This window comes from Hesperophylax consimilis, chromosome 30 (assembly GCF_061612785.1).
Source record: "Hesperophylax consimilis isolate HC1 chromosome 30, BYU_Hcon_1.0, whole genome shotgun sequence".
Lineage (NCBI taxonomy): Eukaryota > Metazoa > Arthropoda > Insecta > Trichoptera > Limnephilidae > Hesperophylax > Hesperophylax consimilis.
The window spans coordinates 3,196,988-3,221,066 of record NC_142865.1 but is presented as its reverse complement, the minus strand read 5'-3'; the positions used below and the strand labels follow the sequence as shown (position 1 = coordinate 3,221,066).

The 24,079-nt window shown below is 35.1% G+C and overlaps 1 protein-coding gene and 1 long non-coding RNA gene across 2 annotated transcripts in view; one reads left to right on the top strand and one right to left on the bottom strand.

Moving 5' to 3' along the window:
- LOC149409526 (uncharacterized) overlaps positions 1-24,079 on the bottom strand; it is a 242,307-nt gene that overhangs the window by 132,612 nt on the left and 85,616 nt on the right. The gene's annotated exons all lie outside the window — the stretch shown is intronic.
- On the top strand, positions 11,773-15,475 carry LOC149409527 (uncharacterized). Its single transcript, XM_089649429.1, has 2 exons — positions 11,773-12,712; positions 15,075-15,475. The coding sequence occupies exons 1-2, from the start codon at positions 11,773-11,775 to the stop codon at positions 15,092-15,094; spliced, it is 960 nt and encodes a 319-aa protein (XP_089505555.1). The 3' UTR covers positions 15,095-15,475.

Sequence of the window (24,079 nt, the reverse complement as noted above, 5' to 3'; positions counted from 1 at the left end):
TTGTTTCAAAAGAGGAGCTAAATAATCTGAAAAAAAACGAGCTAAGAAGCTAAACCACTTTTTTTGGAGCTGACGCCCACACATCTAGCTCTAAATGTGTGTAAGTTGCGCGGGTGCACTAAAACACTTTTTAGTAAAAATAGCAGGTAAAAACTTAGAGCAACTTCAACTTTTTGAATAGAATATTTTGGGCCCGGGCGATCGTCGTAACTGTTACCACGCCACTGCACCCTAGTTGTGAATTATGTAAATTGTAGTAGGTACATCTCCTATATGATTGAAGAGAGGTTTGAAGGAAAATTAATCATTATTCATGTCCTGTTGGCTGATTTGACGTTGTATGATTTTTGGGACAAAATAATCCAAAATATTGTGTTTTCGAGTTTAACACTGCACAAAAATTCCAACAGTGGGACAATGGCATCCGCAATTGGGGTTGATGTTGTGAGATGAAAGGTAGTGGAGAAAGTCTAAAAACAGCATCTTCAATAACATGCAATGCACACTGTTTCCAATGGTAAATTTTAAATTGATTTTGTGTTCATTCCATAGACATATGAATATTAGTAGACCTGCCCTAAGTGATTAAAAGCGTATTATCCCCACTCCCCATACCGGTTCCATTGAGCCGGCTGGGCTCGCGTACGGCCTCAAGTGATATTTGAAAACGTGACGTCATCATTCTTGTGCGAACTATGGTCGAGGCATCATCGGTTCATTTTACGAAATAACACGGCAAAATGTTTACTTGTACTATGAAAACTGGTAAAAATAGATGCGAAAAAAGAGAATAAACCCAATTGTCGTATTACATTCCATATATAAGCATTATTATATTTTATTTTAAGCATATTCACATCGTATAATATGAATCAGTTGTTACTATCACATCGAGAAACGTCTGGACGCGAAACACAAAGCTGGTTGGTTGCTGGGAAGTAAATTATGAACATTTATAAAAGTGTCTTAACTAAATACTCTGAAACTAACTACGACTCTGAATATAGAAGCTGCCTTACTTTGCCGAATTTGGACTTCGCAAATTTGTTCATAACGTGGCGAGTAATTTGCGCTCCCATGTAAAAATGTCTATTCATTCAAAGCAGATTTTACTTTTAAGAAGTAAATGGTGATATTATAATGCGAGATGCCTATTTACTGTCAGATTGATTTATTGACGAATCACAGTCATCTTCACTCCCTTCGTTCTTCAACAGTTGATTTTACCCCTCGCCTTTATCTTCTCGTCTATTAATTCCTATGTCTGTGGTTCATTCATAATCTATCCACGTTCCAGATTGACAGATACTATCAGTATCGTCCTGGTGAAAAATACCACCAGTACGAATTGAAGCATTGCTTGAAATGGTTTTGTTTGTATTTAGTGACTAGATCTGAATACTGCCTCTTCCTCATATCCGTCCCCAACCTACTACCCTTAGCCCCAAAACATACCCAAATTGGTTATGCCATAAAATTTTAAAAAAAAATCAAAATTCAAAAAAATATTTATTGCACAAAAAGAGTACAAAGGGTATAGCTTATAGGTTACATCCTATTTCTTCCAGCTAATCCAACAAATACACATTATATTACATAACAACAATTACATGTTAACAAATAAATAAAAATAAATAACAAATTAAAAATTAAAATTAAAAATTTGTTATTGATAGACTGGCTTCTGACGATTAAGCGCAATTGGGACTCTTGTTCTGAATGTTGATACCAGAGCGATAGTAACAATTGACATTCCACTTTCTGCGAGCCCTTCTGTACCATTTATGTCACTTCTCTTAACGGAAAATAGTTTTTTTTTGTAAGTATTACAGATTCTACCTACGTTTTCATATTTTATAGAAACTCTTGAAAGGAAGATTGTTTTTTCACTAATAAAAACATCAAAAAACGTTTCGCTTACCGACTAAGGGGATGAAAGAATCCAACCATTAGAAGATCTGATTAAATCGTATGGAACATACCTGGAACAAGAAAACAACATTATTAACATTAATAGCAACATTAATCGCACATATAAAGTCGGTTAAGATGACACGATACCCTAAAGTCAGAATTCAAACGACGTAAGTGAAGAAGCCGTGTACAAAAGTATGCGATGCGCGGCTCCGGTGTACTGAACAGACTTACGGTTGAATTTGCCCTATCAAATCTCTAAAATAAAGTGAGAATCTACGATATAAGTGAGTAAGAACAATATTCTCTGCGCGCGGCCCGGCGTAGTGGTTGGACCTACAGACGAACTTGCCCTAGAAAATTGATATTTCTGTGGGGTTTATTTCTGATTAACGTATTAAGGCGACGCCATACGTAGTAATGCAAAATCATGTGTTTTTGGTTTGAAAATTTGGTCGCCTAGAAATGTTTCAAATGCTTTAATTAAATACTGCGAGTAGAATACATCTTGGCCTTTGAAATAATCGAGTATAATAATGTATAGGCCTATGAAAACTGCTTTAAAGTTCAAAATCTCCTACTTGCGAACCCATTTTCGGTTATGATTTTATTGTATAATGTGGCAAATTAAATTATTTATAAAATGATCGAAAAAAAATTAAATATTTATGGCTGAACATGCACAAAATAAAATAAAAGGCACTTTTTGGCCATGTTTTTTTCTTGCATAAATAAAAACAGGCGGATGGTGTTAAGCGGGAATTTAAACCTTATCGCCATCTACGTAAAGGTTGTTATTGACGCTTTTTTACAGTCTTGATTCAAAATTTTAAAACGATCAAAATTTCGAACTAAAAACACTTTTATTATTATTTTTTTATTTATTTATTCACGCTATGAAGGCTTTTATATCTCTAAATAGTATAAAATAAAGTCGTTATCCGCGTTTGTCTATTTGTGCGCTTAGTTCTTCTAAATTACGCAACGGATTTTGATAGGGTTTTCTTTATCATTTATGGAATTTCTCCCGGATGGTTTATATATTTATTGCATGCTTGTTATATACACAAAATAAAATAAAAGGCACTTTTTGATCATGTTTTTTTCTTGCATAAATCAAAACAGGCTGATGGTGTTAAGCGGGAATTTAAACCTTATCGCCATCTAGGTAAGGGTTGTTATTGATAGCGGCTCAATTTAAAATATTACACAACGTAGTGCATCGACTTAACATATTAATTACTAAAATCTCAATGATAAATCCCTCGGAATGTTACTCATTCACCGTCTAGGGAAATAAAATAGAATTATTTGCAATTTAATGTGTTTGTTTAAAATTATTAATTCGTTATTGAATACCCCTGAGTTACTACATTTAATTTCGTTCCATGTTCCTGCCAGGACAGTTACAAGGCAGTACCAACCATATTATTGTAGCAATTCTTCTACAACGTCGCAGTATTACGCGCCTATGACACGAATCCAGAATTTGGGAAACATATCCTCAGATGTTGAAGATATATTTAGTTCAACAATGTTGCATGATAAGTTGGCTTTAATACGTCTTATGTCTTCAAATAGAACTGATTTATTTGGTGAAATGTAAACCACTATAAACCAAACAGAACAGTTAAAACTCTGGATGTGAAATATGAAATTAATCGATGTCTGATAAATTAAAAATATTTCTTTCTGTTTTTTTCTCGTTTAAATGAATTTATTGTATAAAATATACAAATATAATTATAAACTTGCTGTACTCCTTTATATTATTCTCGTATTGAATATGGAATTTTAGGATGGGGATCTACTGTATCAAAGTATACACATAACCTGAACACAATTCAAAAAGGAATGATAAAGACCATACTGAAATTACCCATGAGAAGCTTTCGATTGATATTTTCAGTTTTTTTTTGTTTTTTTGATGTACCAAATGTACAACAAATATATGCTAAAAATATACTATTGAAACTATTAAAAAATACTGAATCCTCTACAATACCGCGTATTCATCAAACAAGATCAAATCACAATGACATAAAAAAATATATTCAAGGTCATAAAACCACATCCGGACAAAGAAATTATATTTATTTTGCAACGAAACTCCACAAAATCCTTCCCCCCCTGATATAAAGCGAATAGAAAATTTAAATGATTACAAATCAAGAATACATATCTGGCAGATTAATGAAAAAAATCTGAATAAACTAATAAAACAGAAATGAATAACTTTAGTCCGCCTCGGCACAGCTCACCCTATTAAATTACCCTAGTGAGGAGGTCTGAGAAATAAAATTTATTATACATATATTTAGTATCATATTTTGTATGTATAATGTTTAAATAGTCGTAATAATAAAAAAAATAAATAAATAAAAATACAAAGTATCATGATAAATATTTATTGTATTTAATGATATTTATTATATGTACTTAGGTATTACATTTCTGCATTACTTTATCTGTATTATGTCTGTAAAAGCCCCACGGCCGTTCAATAAATACAAATAAATAAATAACATATTTTTGTGTGTATTAGTCTTGCAGAAAAAGAATTTCAATACATCAGCAACATCATCAGCTGTAGGCAGACCGATGCAACCTAAACGCAAGCCAAATACTAAGTTTGGTGAACGCGCTTTCGGAGCATCTGGGCCGAAGGCTTGGAATAAACTCCCTCCGGAACTAAGATCTATAACAAGTCCAACAGAATTCAGGTCTAAACTAAAAACTTACCTTTTTAAGCTCTCATACCCGTAAATTAAATATACCATTCCTGAGTCCAGTTATATCCGATTATGTCCTAAATCCTGTATCTAAATTTCGCCAATAAAAAAATAGTTAATGTTAATCTCAAGTGACCTACCAGGTAAGTGTGATACTGTATATTATCTCCATATTTAGTTAGTAATAACATAGATCTTTGTAGAAATGCACTATATTATACAGGGTGTATCGGCACGTACCCGACAAACTTTAACCAGCTATTCCTTAGCATATTTGGAGTAAAAAATCTTATGTGCACTTTGCTGTCCGGTAACGTTTTTTTTTTTAATAAAAAATTTATTATTCATATTTTCACCACATGTCACCACTGTTTTATCCTTTGTCAAAGTTTGAAAACCCATCTGGCAAATATTTTATTCGAATTCCGTTGAATAATTCACGTGTGTACCTATATTGGCGCACACTTATATATATATAGAGCGAAGACGCTTTTTGACATACTTGCTTATAACAGCTGTTGAACACGAAACGCAATGCCAATGACAGTGATGTAGTGTGGAAATTTTAAATTTTTTTGTTTTTAATTGAAAAAAAAATGCTACGGGATAGCAAAGTGCCCATAACATTTTTTACTCCAAATGTGCTAAGGAATATCTGGTTAAAGTTTGTCGGGTTAGTGCCGATACACCCTGTATATTTGTACAGCGCCCTTGAGGTGATTTTTCACAAAAACCATGCTATACAAGTCATCTGAATATTATTATTACTGTAATAAATACCCAATATAAAACAAGAGTCTCCCAGACCTCGGGACAGTAGTAGAAGGTTAAAAATAAATGAATGCCATTATTAATGAAATACAGCATGTCATGTTTCATCTTGCGCACAACATTTTTCCTCTCATCGAATTGGATCAATAAGTATGAAGAAGTAAGAGAAACCACAGCGAAGAAAGGAACAGAAAGAATGAGAGATTGGAGGGAAATATTAAAATCACTCCTCAAACAAAAAACTGCTAGACAAACAACACTACGGCAAAAAAACAAAAAGAACATATTCCATTAGGGCGTGGGTCGCCCAAAATAGATATAGGAGAACGGGAGTATTCAAGAACCACTCTCAGCTTTTGCCCTGGTATATCTGATCTGCAATATCAATTAATTAACTAACTAATCAACTTACCATCTTGTCGTTTACGCGCAGGGTTATGCAGCGAGAATAGACCGCCAAATAACTCGGTCTTGGCACACACTCCTAGCTTCATCCGCATTCATTAATTTCAATTTTGCGATGGAGGTATGGGAGTCTTTATTAGATAACAAACACCTTTGATACAGGTGACTCCAAGTGGTTCGCTAAGTTTGATGACTTGGCAGGGGTTTCCGGGCTCATGATGTAAGGTTCGTACAGGCCCTATCTACTGCGTGGCGGGCCGGATCGGGAAAGGTCGGTTGAGGTGATCCATGGACCTCCCCAGCCGGACTCTCCATTACGCAGTGGGAGGGATGAATTCTTTCGGCCATTACTCCCAGACATTCTGACCCCCAGATTGCTATCCACCCCTCATATATTTTTCCTTCCTTCCATAAAAAAAACCCTCCATAGAGTATCCCCGTTAATGACATAGGTCCTGAGGGAAATTATTTTCCACATGGCTTCCTGTAAAACAAGTATCGACTCATACAATCCCCTCTGTTGTCCATAGCTCGATTCAAGTATTTGGTTAACTTGATCGTGCCATGACTTCCTCTGGCGTCTCCGACTTCTTCCACCATTCACATTCGCGTTATGCACATCTGCTGTAAGCGTAATGAGTAAGATGATGAAAGGGACGCTTGTAGAGCGAATGAACGAAGAAAGGAGTTTAAGGAGAATATATGACGCGATTGTGAATTGAATGATAAATACTTGAGTCGGGTCATAATAATATTTGGATGAATTGTACAGCCCTGTTATATAAGATCTATGTTATAACTAACTATATATGGAGATAATGTACAGTACAATACTCACCTGGTAGGTCACTTGAGATTAACACTTCATTAACATTAACTAATTGTTTATTAGCGAAATTTACATACAGGATTTAGGACATAATTGCAATGTCAAGAGTCAGAATAACAGAAGAGTACGTACATTTCTCACACGATCATATATGGTTTTACCACACATACGCCTCAGGGATCTCATTTCTATAGCATTCAGTCTACTTTCATCCTTTCTCCGCCAGTTCCATGCCTCACTTCCATACATTAGGGCCCGTTCCCACTTCCGTTTTCAAATCGGGGGCGGGTCCCGTTTTAAAATCGGATGCCCTAGTGGCTGTAGTGGATGTATGGAGCTGTTCACACTTGTCCGACACGATTTGAAAACGGATCCGACATTTTTTGTCGGATGGCTCGCCTACGCAGCGCGTCCGTTTTCAAATCGTGTCGGCACACGCTCGCTCATAGTGTTGTATGGAGCTGTTCACACTTGCCGTCCAGTCGTTCCGGCAGAGTCCCCGCCAAACCCCGACCCCTCCCCGCCCGCTCCCTGTCGCAAGGAAGCAGGCACACTGCGTGCTTGTATTTGGTTATTTTGTTAAGTAAATAAATCAAAACTACAATAATGGATAAGGAAATAAATCCCGAAAATTTAATACCACTGGTCGAAGAAAGAGTATGGTAATATTTTATCTTTAACTAAATAAAAACAAAACACTTGGTGTACACAACTTTTGTACATCAAAATTTTTATGTTATTTTATTTAAGTTTACTTTTTTTTAAATTTTAAAGCTTTAATGAGATGCACGGAAGAGCGTATTAGTTAAATAAACACATAATAAAAAATATTTGAGTGTTTATTGTTTTCTTACTTTAAAATATCGATAGCCTTTCTTCAGGACAAATGCACTTTCTCAATTTTGTATTTTGATATGTTAAGCTCTCTGAAACTCATTCCAGTAGATGGTTAAAGGAAGTGATAGACATTCTCTTAAGCCATTAAGCGCCCTTGAGGTGATTTTTCATGGTGAAAACGGCGCTATATAAATAATCCATTCATTATTATTCTAAAATAATTAAAGAACTTTAGTTCATCACTTCTTAACTCACCAATTAACACTTGGAAAATTCCTACAGAAAATCATTCGGCTATGATTGGGTGTACTCAAAATTTTCTTTTCACTTTTTTCCTTCTATTTAATAAGTACCACATGACAACAAGAGCTTCATCGTCGTCCATTGCGCACCATTACTGAATAATGAGCAAATAACATGTTTTTGGTGAATCGACAATTATTTTTTTTCGTAGAGTATGGTCCGTTTTTAAAACGGTAGTGTGAACAGGGCCATTGGCCGTCCGTTTTGAAAACGGGACCCGCCTCCGATTTGAAAACGGAAGTGGGAACGGGCCCTCAGGGTAGTAGGTACCAGCTGACTGCAGGACTGCTAACTTCTCTTCTTTGGACAATTGATATTAAGGCGATGCCATACGTAGTAATTTGGTTTGAAAATTTGGTCGCCTAGAAATGTTTCAGATGCTTTAATTAAATACTGCGAGTAGAATACATCTTGGTCTTTGAAATGATCGAGTATTTTTTAGATAAGTCTTTTTATAAGCCCAGAAAAAAATAGTGTAAAGGCCTATGAAAACTGCTTTAAAGTTCAAAATCTCCTACTTACGAACCCATTTTCGGTTATGATTTTATAGTTAATGTGGCAAATTAAGTTATTTATAAAATGATCGAAAAAATAATCCACAAAATAAAATAAAAGGCACTTTTTGGCCATGTTTTTTTCTTGCATAAATCAAAACAGGCGGATGGTGTGAAGCAGGAATTTATGCCTTATCGCCATCTACGTAAGGTGTGTTATTGATAGCGGCTAAATTTAAAATATTACACGACGTAGTGCATCGCTTTAAATTATTAAACTGTGCGCATCGATTTAAGCTAAACGGAAGCACCATTCAAACCGAATCTGTTAAGATAATAAATATCAGACTGTTTTGGAAACAGAAATAGAACAGATACAACACGTGGCGATGAGAACTGAGAACTATGAAACCACAACACTCGATAAGCTATCGTCCAATAATAATATACGCACTAGTATCAGCGTATAGTAGGTGGGATCAGTGGCGTAATGGCCGTCTGTACATGGTGGGTTATGGTGGTAACCAGAGATGTGCTTTATTTCAAATAAATCCATTTCAAATGGAAATGCAAAATGGGTATTTTCCATTTTGCATTTTAAATGCTTTTCTAAAAACCATTTTGCATTTTAAACGCTTTTCTCAATGCATTTTCCATTTTAAATGCTTTTTGCAACATTCTTCCTACTATCTCCACTCATCTGTTTTTCATAAGCCCCAAATATCAGTCGGTCCTCAACCTCGCTATGAGAGATAATTTACATTTGTCAAGTGGCAATTGAGTGATACCATTACAAAAAATACTGATTCAAATACTGAACATGGGGCCATGACGCTGTAATATTAAATGTTAGATAGCAGTTTCTATGTTTTTACGTTGGCAACATTAGTCACGCGCAAATTTTTTGTTGTTTCATAATCTAGTCGTGGTGTTTTTGGATTTACCATCATGTAATATGTTTGTTCTACATTGATGTCCATTATTAAATGACAAAATTGTTTAAAAATTCTATAATTATGTAACAGTAGAGTTTGTTGGGGTGTAAAATGTAATGTAGGTACATTCCAATGTATACAAAAAACGGTAGAGCAAAGACCTCAATCTCATGATTGTGGGATTAATTTCCTGTAAAGTAAGTTGGGTGATCAGAAATAATACGAGTAAATTCTTAATAGAAATTATATTGAAACCATCAAAAGTTACTGTTCAATTTTGCAGGCTACCGACATCTGTAGTCTAGAAATTTGAAGTTACTACGTTTAACCAAAATGGTGTGAGTCCTTGCTTAGAAAATAGTGTCAATTTGGTCGGTATAGCAGGTTTCATTTTTACTCCTAGACATCACAATGACAAGTGTTTTATTTACATGTAGTGGGTTTTGAAGTCTTTAAAAAGGCTCGCATTATGTGTTTTTTCGTTCTTTTCTCAACAATAACTCGATAATAAACAAGCTCATAAGTCAGAGCGATCGTAGCAGTGTTATTCGCACAGTTTCTTTATAAATATTGTACCTGTTTCAATAGTTTGAAATAAATGTAAAGTGGTATCAAGAAAACCAGTTTTTATTCAAAAAGGATCATCCCCAATTTTTAACATTTGATCCTTCAACCGGACTACGATCAGGAGATTGTATGTAAAAAAAAAAAACAAAGAACCAGCAGCCAAAAGGATACAAAATTGATTGAAACTGGAAATCATTAAGGAAAGTGGACCACATCGCAAATCTGAGATAAGTATTCAGTGCTTTCCTTCCTATCATCCATTTTATGTTTATTCAGGTCTCATGTAATTTAAACGAGATTCATCTTAAATAGAGTCAATATTATAAATAAAATCACTACCCACTTGAAAATAAGAATATAATATTATTGAATAGTGTTCTCAAATAGTATTGTCAAGATTGTCGTGGTATTCTTTCAAACGGGTGTTTGCTAAAATAAAATAATTGTCAACCGATATTAACAAAATATAATTAAAAATGGAAAATATGAAGTCATTAATAAACAAACGCGGCGTAATCAAAGGAAAACTAACCCGATTCGCGGATTCCTTAAATGCATTGTCGGTAAATGAAATTAAATTAAGATATGAGCGGGTGAAATCATTGTTAGATGAATTCGAAGCAGTTCAACAGAAAATTGAAATGTTACCGGATTCAGACGAAATTGAAAATTATAGTCAACGAGAAGCTTTCGAAAACCAATATTTCTCAGTTTTGGCAACGGCCAAAGGCACGATCGAATCCGTCGATCAAAGTAAGGTGGAAATTAAACTACCCAACCTCCAATTACGGGAATTTCATGGCGATCAGAAAAATTGGGTTAATTTCGTCGAAACCTTCAAGACTTTAGTCCATAGCAATAGTAATTTAAGCAACGTACAAAAATTCTTTTATTTGCAATCAACTTTAAAGGGAAACGCATTAAAGATAATTGCTAATCTAGAAATTTCTGAATTAAATTACATTTCCGCTTGGGAATTATTAAATGAACGTTATGCAAATTTAAGAACTACCGTTCATAAACACATCCAAGCTCTATTTTCATTAAAAGACATGAAACAAGAAGAGCCTGTAGCATTGAGGTATCTAATTGATGAAACAAACGTTAGTTTAAAGGCATTACAAAATATCGGGGTCAAGGTAGATCAATGGGATCCATTGGTTATTTATATAATATCAAATAAATTAGACGCAGCTACCCGAAAAAATTGGGAACAATATATATTACAAGACGAATTACCGACGTTAAAGGAATTCTTAAAATGTTTATCTGCTAGAGCCCAAGTATTGGAACTGATGAACGCTTCTGAGAAAAAATTTTCTAGCTTACATAAAACACAAATTGGCAACAATAATTGCAAAAAAGATTCATCAGTATTTTTAGCAGTAAAGGCTAACAACTGCATTTATTGTAACGAGAAAGGTCACCATATTTATTATTGTAAAAAATTTCTGAAATTAAAATTACATGAGAGGATTGATGCTACGAAATCAATCCAAGCTTGTTTTAAATGTTTAAAGGTGGGTCACCAGGCACAGAGTTGCAAGGCAACCTTTTCTTGCAGGCGTTGTGGCAAAGATAATCACAACACCTTACTACACAATGAGGTACCTCTGCGGGAGGCCTCCAATATGGATGCTGATAACGAGGTTTCAGTATCGAATTTTTCTGCATCGGATAAAGCAGAAAAAATAATATTATTGTCAACTGCCAACATAGGAGTTGTGGGTAGTAACAATAAAATTTTTAAAGCCCGCATTCTGATTGATTCAGGGGCCCAGTCAAATTTTATGAGAGCAGAATTTGCTAATAAATTAAATTTACCATGTGAATTGATAAACAAACCCGTTTCTGGGATCCATAATAACATCACTCACATAAAAAAGAGAATTTCAGTGGAGATGAATTCGCTTCATACTGATTATAAAAGTGAAATATCATGTCTGATTTTACAGGAGATTACAACAAATTTACCACAAGTGACAATGGCGAAAAAAGACTTCAAGTTACCACGAGGATTGGAGCTAGCTGACCCGAACTTCAATATAGCTGCACCCATCGACATCCTGTTGGGCGCGGAGAGCTTTTGGGAAATCCTAACCAACGATAGATTGAAACTCGAATCGGGACCAACACTTCAACGTACGCAACTGGGATGGATCATATCAGGACCAATCCACATGTACCCAAAGCAAAGGCCTGTATCAGATTGTTGTAATTTATCTATAAATAAAATAAGTCACCAAATAGAAAAATTTTGGAAATTGGAGGAGATTAATCCCACTAAGATTCTAAATCATGAAGAAAAGGCTTGTGAAGCCAGTTTTGCTAGTACTCATACTAGACAAGACGACGGTAGATACGTAGTAAGTTTACCGCGTCGAGCATGCATTGATCAGCTGGGAAGTTCATTGCTCACTGCTGAAAAAAGATTTAAAAATTTAGAAGGAAAATTTGTGTCAAATCCCGAATTGAAGACACAATATATACAATTCATGCGTGAATATGAGGAATTAGGTCATATGGAGGTGTGTGACCAGTCAAAGGGGGATCGTGAATCCTATTTTTTACCTCATCACGCTGTAATAAAAGAATCAAGCACTACTACTAAAGTGAGGGTCGTTTTTGACGGCTCCGCCAAAACTTCAAAGGGAATTTCTCTCAATGACGCCTTGATGACAGGACCTGTTATACAAAAGGACTTATACACCCAACTATTGCATTTCAGGAAACATCAAGTAGTACTGACGGCTGACATCGAGAAGATGTACCGCCAGATTAATGTGTGTGAAGCGGACCGTGACCTGCAGAAGATAGTGTGGCGCGAGTCGCCGCAGGAGGTGCTCAAGCATTACCGTCTGAAGACAGTCACATATGGTCTGGGGCCTTCCTCTTTCTTAGCCACTAGAAGTCTACGGCAAATTGGTATGGATAACAATATAAATTTTCCTAGAGCTAGTCAGGTCATAGAAAATGACTTCTATATGGATGACTTGTTAACCGGAGGAGATGACATGGAATCCTGTAGAGAGTTAAAAGAGCAATTAATCAACATCTTTTTGTCTGCGGGGATGACTTTGAGGAAATGGAGGTCCAATGTCTTGGAGTTGTCAGCCGAGTCGGGCCAAGCTAAGATTGCCGAATCAGGCAATTCTGAAAAAATTATTACTGACAATCCAAAGACTGAGAAAATATTAGGATTAATATGGAATAATGAATCTGATTATTTTTCTTATGTAATAATGAAACCATCAAGTCGAACCGAGAGTAAAAGACAGATATTATCTTGCATCGCATCAACCTTCGATCCATTAGGTCTTCTAGGACCGATTATAGTTGTAGCCAAATTGATAATGCAGAAGTTATGGCAGTCTAAAGCAGCGTGGGATGATCCATTGCCTAATGAAATATTAGCACCCTGGAGGTCCTACCTTCAAGAATTAATTCAACTAAATGTGTTGAAAATACCAAGAAAAATTATTTGCAGGCAATCTACATATCTACAACTACACGGTTTTTGCGACTCATCTGAGAAAGCTTACGGAGCCTGCGTTTACATGGTGTCGGTGGACCATGTCGGTAAGCGGCATTCACATTTAATAACGTCCAAATCAAGAGTGGCGCCATTGAAGTGTATTTCCCTGCCCAAGTTGGAGCTTTGTAGTGCTGTGCTACTGGCTAAATTAATTAAAAACGTAAAACAAGCGTTAAATATAGTGGAGATCGACACACATTATTGGTGTGACTCCATGATAACGTTGTGCTGGCTGAAAGGTCAACCTACGAGATGGGCTACTTTCGTTGCAAACCGAGTAGCCGAAATACAAGAACTTAGTGATCCAGATCTATGGAGACATGTATCATCAGCCGACAATGCAGCAGATATACTTTCAAGAGGAACCACTACAGATAAATTGATAAATTCTGCAATATGGTGGAATGGACCAAGTTGGTTGACCGAGGGAGTCAACGCTTGGCCTATATCAAATATTTCGTGTTCAAACCCTCCTGAACTCAAAGGCAAAAATATTCTATTATCCACAGATATTCAAGAATGGGAGATATTTGAAAAATTCTCATCATTTATTAAATTGAAAAGAGTTACTGCGTATGTATTGCGATTTGTCAATAACTGCAGAAGTGTTAAGGGTAAAATTTCAGACAATTTAAGTGTGGCTGAATTGGAATCAAGCTTGAAATGTCTATTGAGATCAGCTCAAATACACGCCTTTCAAAAGGAATTGAAAGAATTAAAAAACCATGGCATCGTCAACAAGAAAGGTAATTTAAAATCTCTTAATCCCTTCTTACATGATGGTCTAATATATGTAGGCGGTAGGTTGAATTTGGCTACACATTTATCTTACCAACAAAAACACCCAGTTATCTTGCCGGCTAAACATAAGCTAACTGAATTGATAATACGTCACTACCATTATGTAAACCTACACGCAGGACCTCAAGCTTTGTTAGCTGAAATACGATTAAAATTTTGGCCCATCTTTGGTAAAAATACTATTAAAAAGATATTACATAAATGTGTTGTATGTTTTAGATGTCGTCCCCGAACCGGTCATCAAATCATGGGAAATTTGCCACCCGAAAGAATTACGCCGAGTCGTCCTTTCGCTATCACCGGAATAGATTACGCCGGACCAATTCTAATTAAAAGTGGGACGCTGAGGAAGGCTTCCCTCGCAAAATCGTATTTATGTATCTTTATTTGCTTCTCAACCAAGGCCGTTCACTTGGAATTAGTTTCGGATTTATCTAGCAATGCTTTTTTGAACAGCTTAAAAAGGTTTATATCCCGTAGGGGACAACCTGAAAAGATCTTTTCCGACAATGCTAGTAATTTTAAAGGAGCTAGCAGCAGACTCAAAGAGCTGTACACCAGCTTGAGGGAAAACAACGACAATATTCAAAATTATTTAGTGAACAGAGGTATTGAGTGGAAGTTCATAACCCCTCGAGCCCCTAATCAGGGAGGTTTGTGGGAAGCAGCAGTAAAATCAGCAAAATTCCATTTATATAGAATCACTAACAATTCTTCATTAACATTTGAACTCTTATATACCTTAATTTGTCAGATTGAGGCCTGTTTGAACTCCCGTCCATTAACTTCCTTATCCGACGACATCCATGATTACCAACCTCTTACCCCAAACCATTTCCTTATAGGCACTGAATCCTGTATCATTCCTGAGAGAGACGTCCGGGCGATACCGGACAACAGACTAACTCAATATCAGAGGATCAGTTCGCTAATTCAATCTTTTTGGTCTAGATGGAAGCAAGATTACCTGATGGAACTACAAAAGAGAACTAAATGGCAGACCAGCACTCAACGGGCACTGCAAAAAGACGATCTGGTGATTTTAAAGGAAGATCATTTACCTCCACCTTTATGGAAAATGGCCCGAATTCTGCATACACACCCTGGAGCGGATGGAGTAGTACGAGTTGTTACCCTAAAAACACCTCAAGGAGTCTTTGTGAGGCCCATCACAAAGATATGTCTGATGCCCCTGGATTCAGACACTAAACCTGTAATTGACGTCCCGGACCTTACCAAGGATTGATTATGTACATTACACTATGATGCTTATCTTCTCGACTCCACCTTGGATGGATCAAGCAGAAGACCTGAGAAGAAAGAAAAAAAAAAAGGAACAATAATTGTGTTGTGTTCAGTGTAAACTATATTATTTGTGTTATTGAGCTATTTAAATATGTAAAAATTAGTATGCAGACGTGTGTAATTTAGTCATTTTTGAATTTTTTTTGGTTATTTAATAGGATTAATAATTTTCTAGTTATCTTTAGTTTATTAATAGAGTAATTCAACAGCATTTATACAGTTAAATTTATAAGTTTACCAGCAGGGCATAAAAAAAAGGGGGTTTTATTTTGTTAATTTCTGCTATTTTGAATTATTTTGTTAGTATTTTTGTGGTATATTTAGATTAAGAATTTTTAGTTTATTCTGTTTGGTTTATAGTTTATTTTTAAATAGATTATCATTCAAAATTTTAGTGCAATTTTTGAATCCCGCCCCCTGGCAATATGTTCAATTTTGCAGGCTACCGACATCTGTAGTCTAGAAATTTGAAGTTACTACGTTTAACCAAAATGGTGTGAGTCCTTGCTTAGAAAATAGTGTCAATTTGGTCGGTATAGCAGGTTTCATTTTTACTCCTAGACATCACAATGACAAGTGTTTTATTTACATGTAGTGGGTTTTGAAGTCTTTAAAAAGGCTCGCATTATGTGTTTTTTCGTTCTTTTCTCAACAATAACTCGATAATAAACAAGCTCATAAGTCAGAGCGATCGTAGCAGTGTTATTCGCACAGTTTCTTTATAAATATTGTACCTGTTTCAATAGTTTGAAATAAATGTAAAGTGGTATCAAGAAAACCAGTTTTTATTCAAAAAGGATCATCCCCAATTTTTAACAGTTACAACAAAGGAGTACAAAATAATAACCATGTAACAATAGGAATAAAAGTAAGGCACATACCAGATGGACTCCTGAACCAAACTAAACTAACTTTACGTGGTCGAGAAACGAAGGAATAACAACGGTTGGCGAACGAAAACCTGTTTTCGGTAGCGGGGAACGGACCCGGGACGAAGGCCAGGACATCCTTCTCTTAGTGGACACGGGAGGACCCAACTCCTACAACGCGTGCCTGCAGGAACATCAGGTCTGCAGCACGAGGCAAGCAACCACACTCTTCTTACGGAGCCAGGACATCCTTCTCTTAGTGAAACGGGAGGACGCAACTCCTACAACGCGTGCCTGCAGGAACATCAGGTCTGCAGCACGTGGTAACCGACCAGACTCGTCTTACAGACTTCAGGAACAGCAATCCGTTCCTTCGCGACGCGGGGATACTCAGCCATCAACTACTAGCCACAGCTAGGACCGATCCATTTACGGTTTCAGTTCCGAAACACGAGTATTACAAATATGACCAACGGCCAACACTGGATGAAAAGCGGGATTCCATAATCCCCACTAGAAATAATAACCAACACGAACTATTCGTGAAAGGATAAACACCCCGCGCCCTTTTTGAAAGAAAATAATAACTTCTATTCACATGATTAACTCAGATTAAAACACCTTAAATGGCGAGTGACTGTTCACCGAACCGCTGGCCAAACAGCTCGGGGAGGAAGTGCCCATAAACAAAACTGTGCTTCCTTCCTTCAAAATATTGCCAAAATTCGAAAAAAAACACCATAGACAAAATAAACCCAACTAAGCAAGAACTTCACTTGTCACAAAATATTTATGTGACAATTATTTTGATTGTTTGATCTGAGAAACCGTTTTGCATTTTCAATGCATTTTGAAATTAGGTATTTTGCATTTGAAATGCCTTTCTAAAAACCATTTTGCATTTTGCATTTTCAAATGGAAAAGTTTTGACCCATTTCCATTTTGCATTTCAAATGATTTTGGGTACCCATATTGCACATCTCTGGTGGTAACCCGGGGGCGGGCGACTCTCAATTATTGTTATTGCCAAGTATTTAATGAAACAATTAACATTCCGCACAAACATGGACGAGTCTCGGGTCTTTCTTAAATTAAATGGCGTTTCTAGCAGTATTTTAACTAAATAAACTAACTAACCATCATAAATATTTTTTTTCATCCTTGTCCTTTATTAAAACTTAGCTTAACGCTAAATCACTATTTTGATTAATCTTTAAAACGAATTGGTGTATATTATGAATACCGAAAAATATGCTTTAGATAAATTTAAGGTTTTACTATTGTTTCGCTTGAGTAGAATACAAATAAAAAAGTAAATTACTCAGTAAAAATATAAAGGTACGCTACTAAAAAAAACATTTTTCAATAGAAATGTATGAACGAGTAAAGGAAACAACTTTAAAGAAATACAGTATTATAGCTAAGATTATCTGTTACAGTTTCACTTGATAAACTTTTTTGCTTTCGAATAAAATTATTTACAAAATAAATAAAAACCAGTTTTGTGCTTCAAATCGAACGTTTCTAGACTCCGTTTGTCAAGTGATTTCAATGCCTATTACCTACAATATAAGGTATGCCAAGAATATACACATTTTTGGCTTGTAGCTTACTCTAAATAATAAGATTTTATACAAGTCCCATTTGCTAAGAACTGAATGTCCCCCTAGCTGTCTTTATTATCTAATTGTTTCTTCTAGGGAATAATGATTAATAAGTAGTTATGGTTCAAATATTGTTACAATATACCGTCAAGCTACTCATCTGGTAACACATCAAATAGTTTTTCTTTCTTTTTGAAATATTTTGTGTTTGTATGTTGTGATTTACTTTATGTTTGTGATAACTCTATGTTTGCTTCACTCAAATGTAAATTGTTAACCTCAATACAGGCTTGGTCCTAGTGAGGTTGACTTTTATGAGAAAAAACGTGATTTATGTATAGTGAGATGCAAAAAATAAATAAATCACGCGGACGGAGCAAAGCGCGTCGCCAAACAACGCGGTTTTGTACATTTTGCACATTCATACATCGTCGCATACATTGAGACGATATACGAATGTGTGTGTATGTATGAATTTGAACTTTTCTGTTATTCTGACTTTTAATTTTTATTTATTTTTAAGAATGACAATGTGCCGTTTGAATTTCTGCGAAACAACTGGGCCTGAAAAACAATGAGCAAAAAATCTCTCAAAAAAACGAAAATGCAGCTCTGCAGATCTTCTATGGATTTCCGTGATTTATAAGTAAATAATAATAATAATATTTTGATGGTTTATATTGCGCTGTTTTTGTGCCAAAATCACCTCAAGGGCGCTGCACAAATATATAATCCACTTCTACAATGATCTACTAACCATATATGGAGATAATATACAGTACCATACTTACCTGGTTTAACACTTAATTAATATTAACAATTTGTTTATTAGCGAAATTAAGATAAAGGATTTGGAACATAATTGGAAAATTGGATATAATTGGACTTCCTTTCAGGAATAGTATATTTAATTTAAGGATATGACAGCTTTAAAAGGTACGTTTTTAGTTTAATTTAAAATTTATTGCCCGGGGTCCGTGAGCTATCGCGACGCCACTGTCCACAAATTTTGAAATGTAGAATGAAACAGTGCAAGTATTTAGAAAACTCCGCGATTTGGCACAAGGAAGTGACTGATAATTTATTTACGAGTGGAAGGAACCGAGATCCGAAGTGTGTCAGTCGAATGATATGTCTTGCATTAAACATCGATCTTATCGATGTGTCGAAGTTAGTGGCTGTAAAAAATAATTATATATCTAAACATTATCGAAATCTAAAGATACATCGAAAAAATTAAGATTTCCTGGCGTTGTCCCAGTAAGACAGAGATCCTAGGTTCGATTCAGTCTTTTATTATTAATTTTAAGATATTCAAACTTAATTTCCAATGAACTTTAACATAAGAAACTGTGGCTTGACTTCAGTTAACTTGTATATTTATCATTGTATATTATGTTATTATATTATTTAATATATATTATGTAAAAGCTGTTTGTTTCTAAAAAATAAAATTAAATTGCACAAGAAAAGTACACTAGAGCAGTAATTTAAATGAGATGCTACAATATTATTAAACACTAATTTACTTGTATTTACATCTAATACCTATTCTTCTAAAAAAATAACTTACCATATTCTTATCTATAATTCAAAGTTAGAGTTAAATTTGAGTCGATTGTCTATTACAATGCCCAAGTATTGATTTCCTGTACTTCCTCTATTTCTTCGTTGTCTATAATAATTTTACTGAGTCCGTCAATTTTTTTTCTTTTTCAATGATGTATTTATTACCTTTTATGATGGGTTTATAACCTTTAAAAGTTATTCCAATAAAACACAAATAAGTCAAAATTTATACCTTGACCGACTAAATTTGCTCCTTATAAGGAGAAACTTAACGCCAAATCACTATTTTGATTGATCTTTATAACGAATTGGTGTACGTTATGAATACCAAAACATATGCTTTGGATAACTCGAAGATTTTCCTATCCTTTCCCTTGAGTAGAATACAAATAAAATAATAAATTACTCAATAAAAAATATAAATGTAAACTACTGAAATTTTTTTTTTTCAATACAAATGTATGAATGCGTAAAGGATTTTTTTTAAATACAGTATTATAGCTAAGATTATCTGTGACAGTTTCACTTGATTAACTTTTTTGCTTTTTTGTAAAATTATTTACCAAATATATAAAAACCACTTTTGTGCTTGAAATCGAACGTTTCTAGACTCCGTTTGTCAAGCGATTTTAATGCCTATTACCTACAATATAAGGTATACAAAGAATATACACATTTTTGGATTGTAGCTTACTCTTAATCGACTATCTGCCTCTACTATCAATATATTCGCAAAAGTATACAATATTTTCAAAATAAGAGTAGCTATTACTTGTTCAAAAATACACTTTTATTACACAAATTTACTATCAATGATTGTTATTTACCATTTCGCTTTCATGCTTCTCAATTTCCTCTTAAAAAAAATCAATGCGTTATAGCTATCATCACCAAGTTCAAGGCTTCCTAGAAAAATATCAATTTTTTTTTTTTTTAAAGAAAGACAAACATTCCCGGGCTACGAATAACCTGACCAGTGGCGGATCCAGGGGGGGGGGTCACGGTGGTCATGACCCCCCCCCCTGGGCCCCAGCCCAGGGGGGGTCATGACTACCTAGGTCCTGGGCCCATCCAGGACCTAGGTGGACCACTAATTAAAATTGTTAAACATAATGTTTTTATATATTTTTTGTCACAATATAAATTTTATTTAAGTACTTTCAATATTTAATTCATTTAATATAATACTTTGTTTGACGGCAAACGCATTATTCGGGAACGAACGCATCGAAAATTCGAATGTTACCGCGTCACCGCGCACCGCCACCGGCGCGCGCCTCGGCCGCCACCTTTCATATTATTATGACACATTTCGTGTAACCACGTGTGACGCTTGCGCGCGCTTTGTTTCGACTAACGTCTAGCGTCTAGCAAAACCTAACCTCATCGGAACGACTAAACTTTATTAATAAAGTGTTTACTCTTATTTGTTTACTAAGTTTAAAAAAATAAGTTCCAATATAAGTAATAGTATTCTTAAAAATTGTTGCTGAAAATTCAATTCATTACAAGAAATGGTAAGTAATCTAATCAGTTTCTTCATTATGCCAGTGTATGTGTGTTTAAACTCAAATGTTATTTGTTAATGTTCTAAGGCTGGGGTTAGACTCGTAAGTTTTTTTCCTGTAAATCGCTCTTGAAGGCGAGTTTGGCCAAATTCCCAATGTAAACGACACCAAAAGTCACTTAACGTAATTTTAGTAAGTTAAAACAGGTCTAACGCGCCCGCGCGAATTACCAGCCTTCCTATACTTCCTAAAGCAATTCTTAAGGCGAGACACAACCTCGTTCATCGAGGTTTTGCCCAAGGCTAACATTTTAATTTATTTCGGCGAAATTATAATTGAATTTAAAAAAAATAAAATTATGCCGCACGAGGGATGCAAGTTATTTATATTTTAGATTAATAAAACAATACCTTACAATTAATATATTTTACGTTCAACGATTTTAAAACTTTATAACCCGTGTATAACTATAAAGTTAGCGGACTTAGCGGTAAGTACCAGATTTTATTTTTCTAGATGATGAATTAATAACTTCGGAAGTGGACACATTTTTAATATTTGTAACAAATTCTTCAGAATCAATTAAAATGAAGGCTAAAAGTGTGGATAGATTTTTTTACTAAGATTACGAAAACGTTAGTAATTTTTTTTAGAAATGCATAGTATTATTTTTAATGATAGATTTTGAATGATTTACATGAAAATGTTCCGTCTCCGATTATGTTCCCTTAATTTTGTAAAATTCCACACTGATTATTTTTTTTATACGGCAACACTTTGATATCCGGCGAATTTTTGAATTTGACGTTTAACGTTCACTAGATTTATTGTTTGTTCTCTGCGAACTTAACCACTTAACCTTTGATTTGACTTTTTGTATGAGTAGGTGGTTTGGTATATTTATGCTTTTTGCTAAAGATGGCGGTGTTTTGACAGATGTTATGAACAGAACTCCGTACAATTTCATGCCATTTTTGTGACATTCGTGTGGAAAACGTTCTTTTTTAAATGACTTTCGGCTAGTTAATTACCGTTTTTTTGCACATATAAAATTATGTCCCGTCTTTCCGGTTTATAAAAAATGGTCTGATTTTTCGAGTTGAAATTTTAAAAAAATCATCAGGGTTTCAAAAATACGATTAAAAAAAAATACGGAACGTCTTAGAATATTTGCCTAAACCGGATTTTTTTAAATGTGATGCATGTGGCCTATTATCGGTCCAATCCTTTCTAATCCTAATGTTTCTGTTTTTAACATTTACGTATTTGAAATTTTGAATACGAAGCCGGTTGCCGTCAGCAGATGTCAGGTAGGTAGCTACCTAGTTTTGTAAAAGAACGTATTAGTTACATTTTGTTAATATATATACATATTATATTTAACTTAATCAAGTTTCTTTTTATTAATATTTATATGTACCTATTAATAATTCACTTTCAGAATATTTTTGTTTGGATTGTAAATAAATAAAATCAATTCAAATTTTATAAATATTTACTTTTATTAGCGTTCCCCATAGTTTGAGGATTGTCGATAATATTGACTACGCTGCCGGCTCGGCCGCTGCTGGCAAAATAGAATGGACGGTATTCATCCACCAGGTAACAAGGTATTAACAAGCGTATGGAAGCATCGGCGAACGGAGATCTCGCTGGGCGCTTCTTACGTATTGCAAGCACCGCGTCATGGCAACAATATTTATTTCAAATTACTTGCCTCGTGCAAATCAGGCCAAAATATGACGGTGCAAGGCGCTCGGTTTTAAAATTTATAAAGTACAAGAATCGAAATATTTCCAGCGTTTATATTCCTCTTAAATATGGAAGTACAGTACTTACATTTATTAATAACATTTGCTGCACACGATTGGTCCTAAAGGAGTTCAAATTTTTAATTCATTCGGCCTCACTATTGAGAAGAGCACGCTGGAAGGCATTATTCTACTCTTCGATAGATTGGATAGACACTTCATACCTACAGTGAATATTACAGTGGAACGATTCAAATTCTTTACCAGGAAGCAAAGAAATAACGGTCAACAAGCTGTTATTATTTGTCTATTTTGTCGTGACAAGCAAAGTGTTACAATAATAATGTCGAGTCAAATTCTGCAAATGCAGAATGCTACGGATATGGTTGGCGAGTGGAAACGTTTTAAGCAATCATTTCTTTTATATATGATGGCGAATAACTACAACGAGGAAAAGGAAATTCAAAAAGTTGCAAGATTCCTACACACAATACTATGTTGAAGACACACCTGACACCATGTTATATTGTGGTGAAATAAGAACACGATTAATAATTGTAATCTGTACTGTATTGGTTGACAATTGACATTACACGAGCCTACGCCGCCCGGGCTTGCGGAGCAAAAGACAATCTTAATGATATACCTAGTGTTACCATATCCAACAATACCTACTTTTTACTTGTATATATTATTATCAAAATTAATTTATAACTTCTTGTAACTGTAACTGACCGGACCTAAGTCCTCCATCACAACACAAGCAAGCATTTTCGGCTTTTTGTGGTGGTGGTAGGAGTTATTGTTGGGTTATTCGTAACCCGGGAATGTTTGTCTTTCTTTAAAAAAAAAAAAAACTTGACCACGACTACGTGACCCCCCCCTGGCGCCAAAGCTGGATCCGCCCTTGAACCTGACAATATTTGAAAATTTCCTACTACCACCACAGTAAGCGGAAAATGTTGCTTGTGTTGTGATGGAGGACTTGAGCCAGCCGAGGAATTGAATACACTACGCCTGAGTGGCACCCAAGCGCGATGTCAACTCGGCCACCGACCGTCTATCTTATTATGACTAGCTTGTGCTTACTGTACTTATTAAATAACTAGCTTGCGGAATGTTTTGGTTTTCGGCTGTAAAATTTTACTTGTCACAAATCAGTGATTCACAACCCTGTATATATTTTGTTTTCCGCATGTTTGTTTTTTTAATTCATAACATAAATATTGATTCAATAATTAAGATTATCATGATTTCTATCAACGTTTCAGGATATCCGAAGATGGTCATTTAGTTAAAGTGCGGTTAAGGTCGGGTCAGCACAAGCCAGACGAATAATATCACTAGCAT

Excerpts from the sequence above, each read along its gene's own strand:
- LOC149409527 (XM_089649429.1), top strand. The coding sequence starts at position 11,773 with ATGGCGAAAAAAGACTTCAAGTTACCACGAGGATTGGAGCTAGCTGAC. Across the intron at positions 12,713-15,074 it reads TAGAAGTCTACGGCAAATTG|ATGGAAGCAAGATTACCTGA; the intron begins GTATGGATAACA and ends TTTTTGGTCTAG.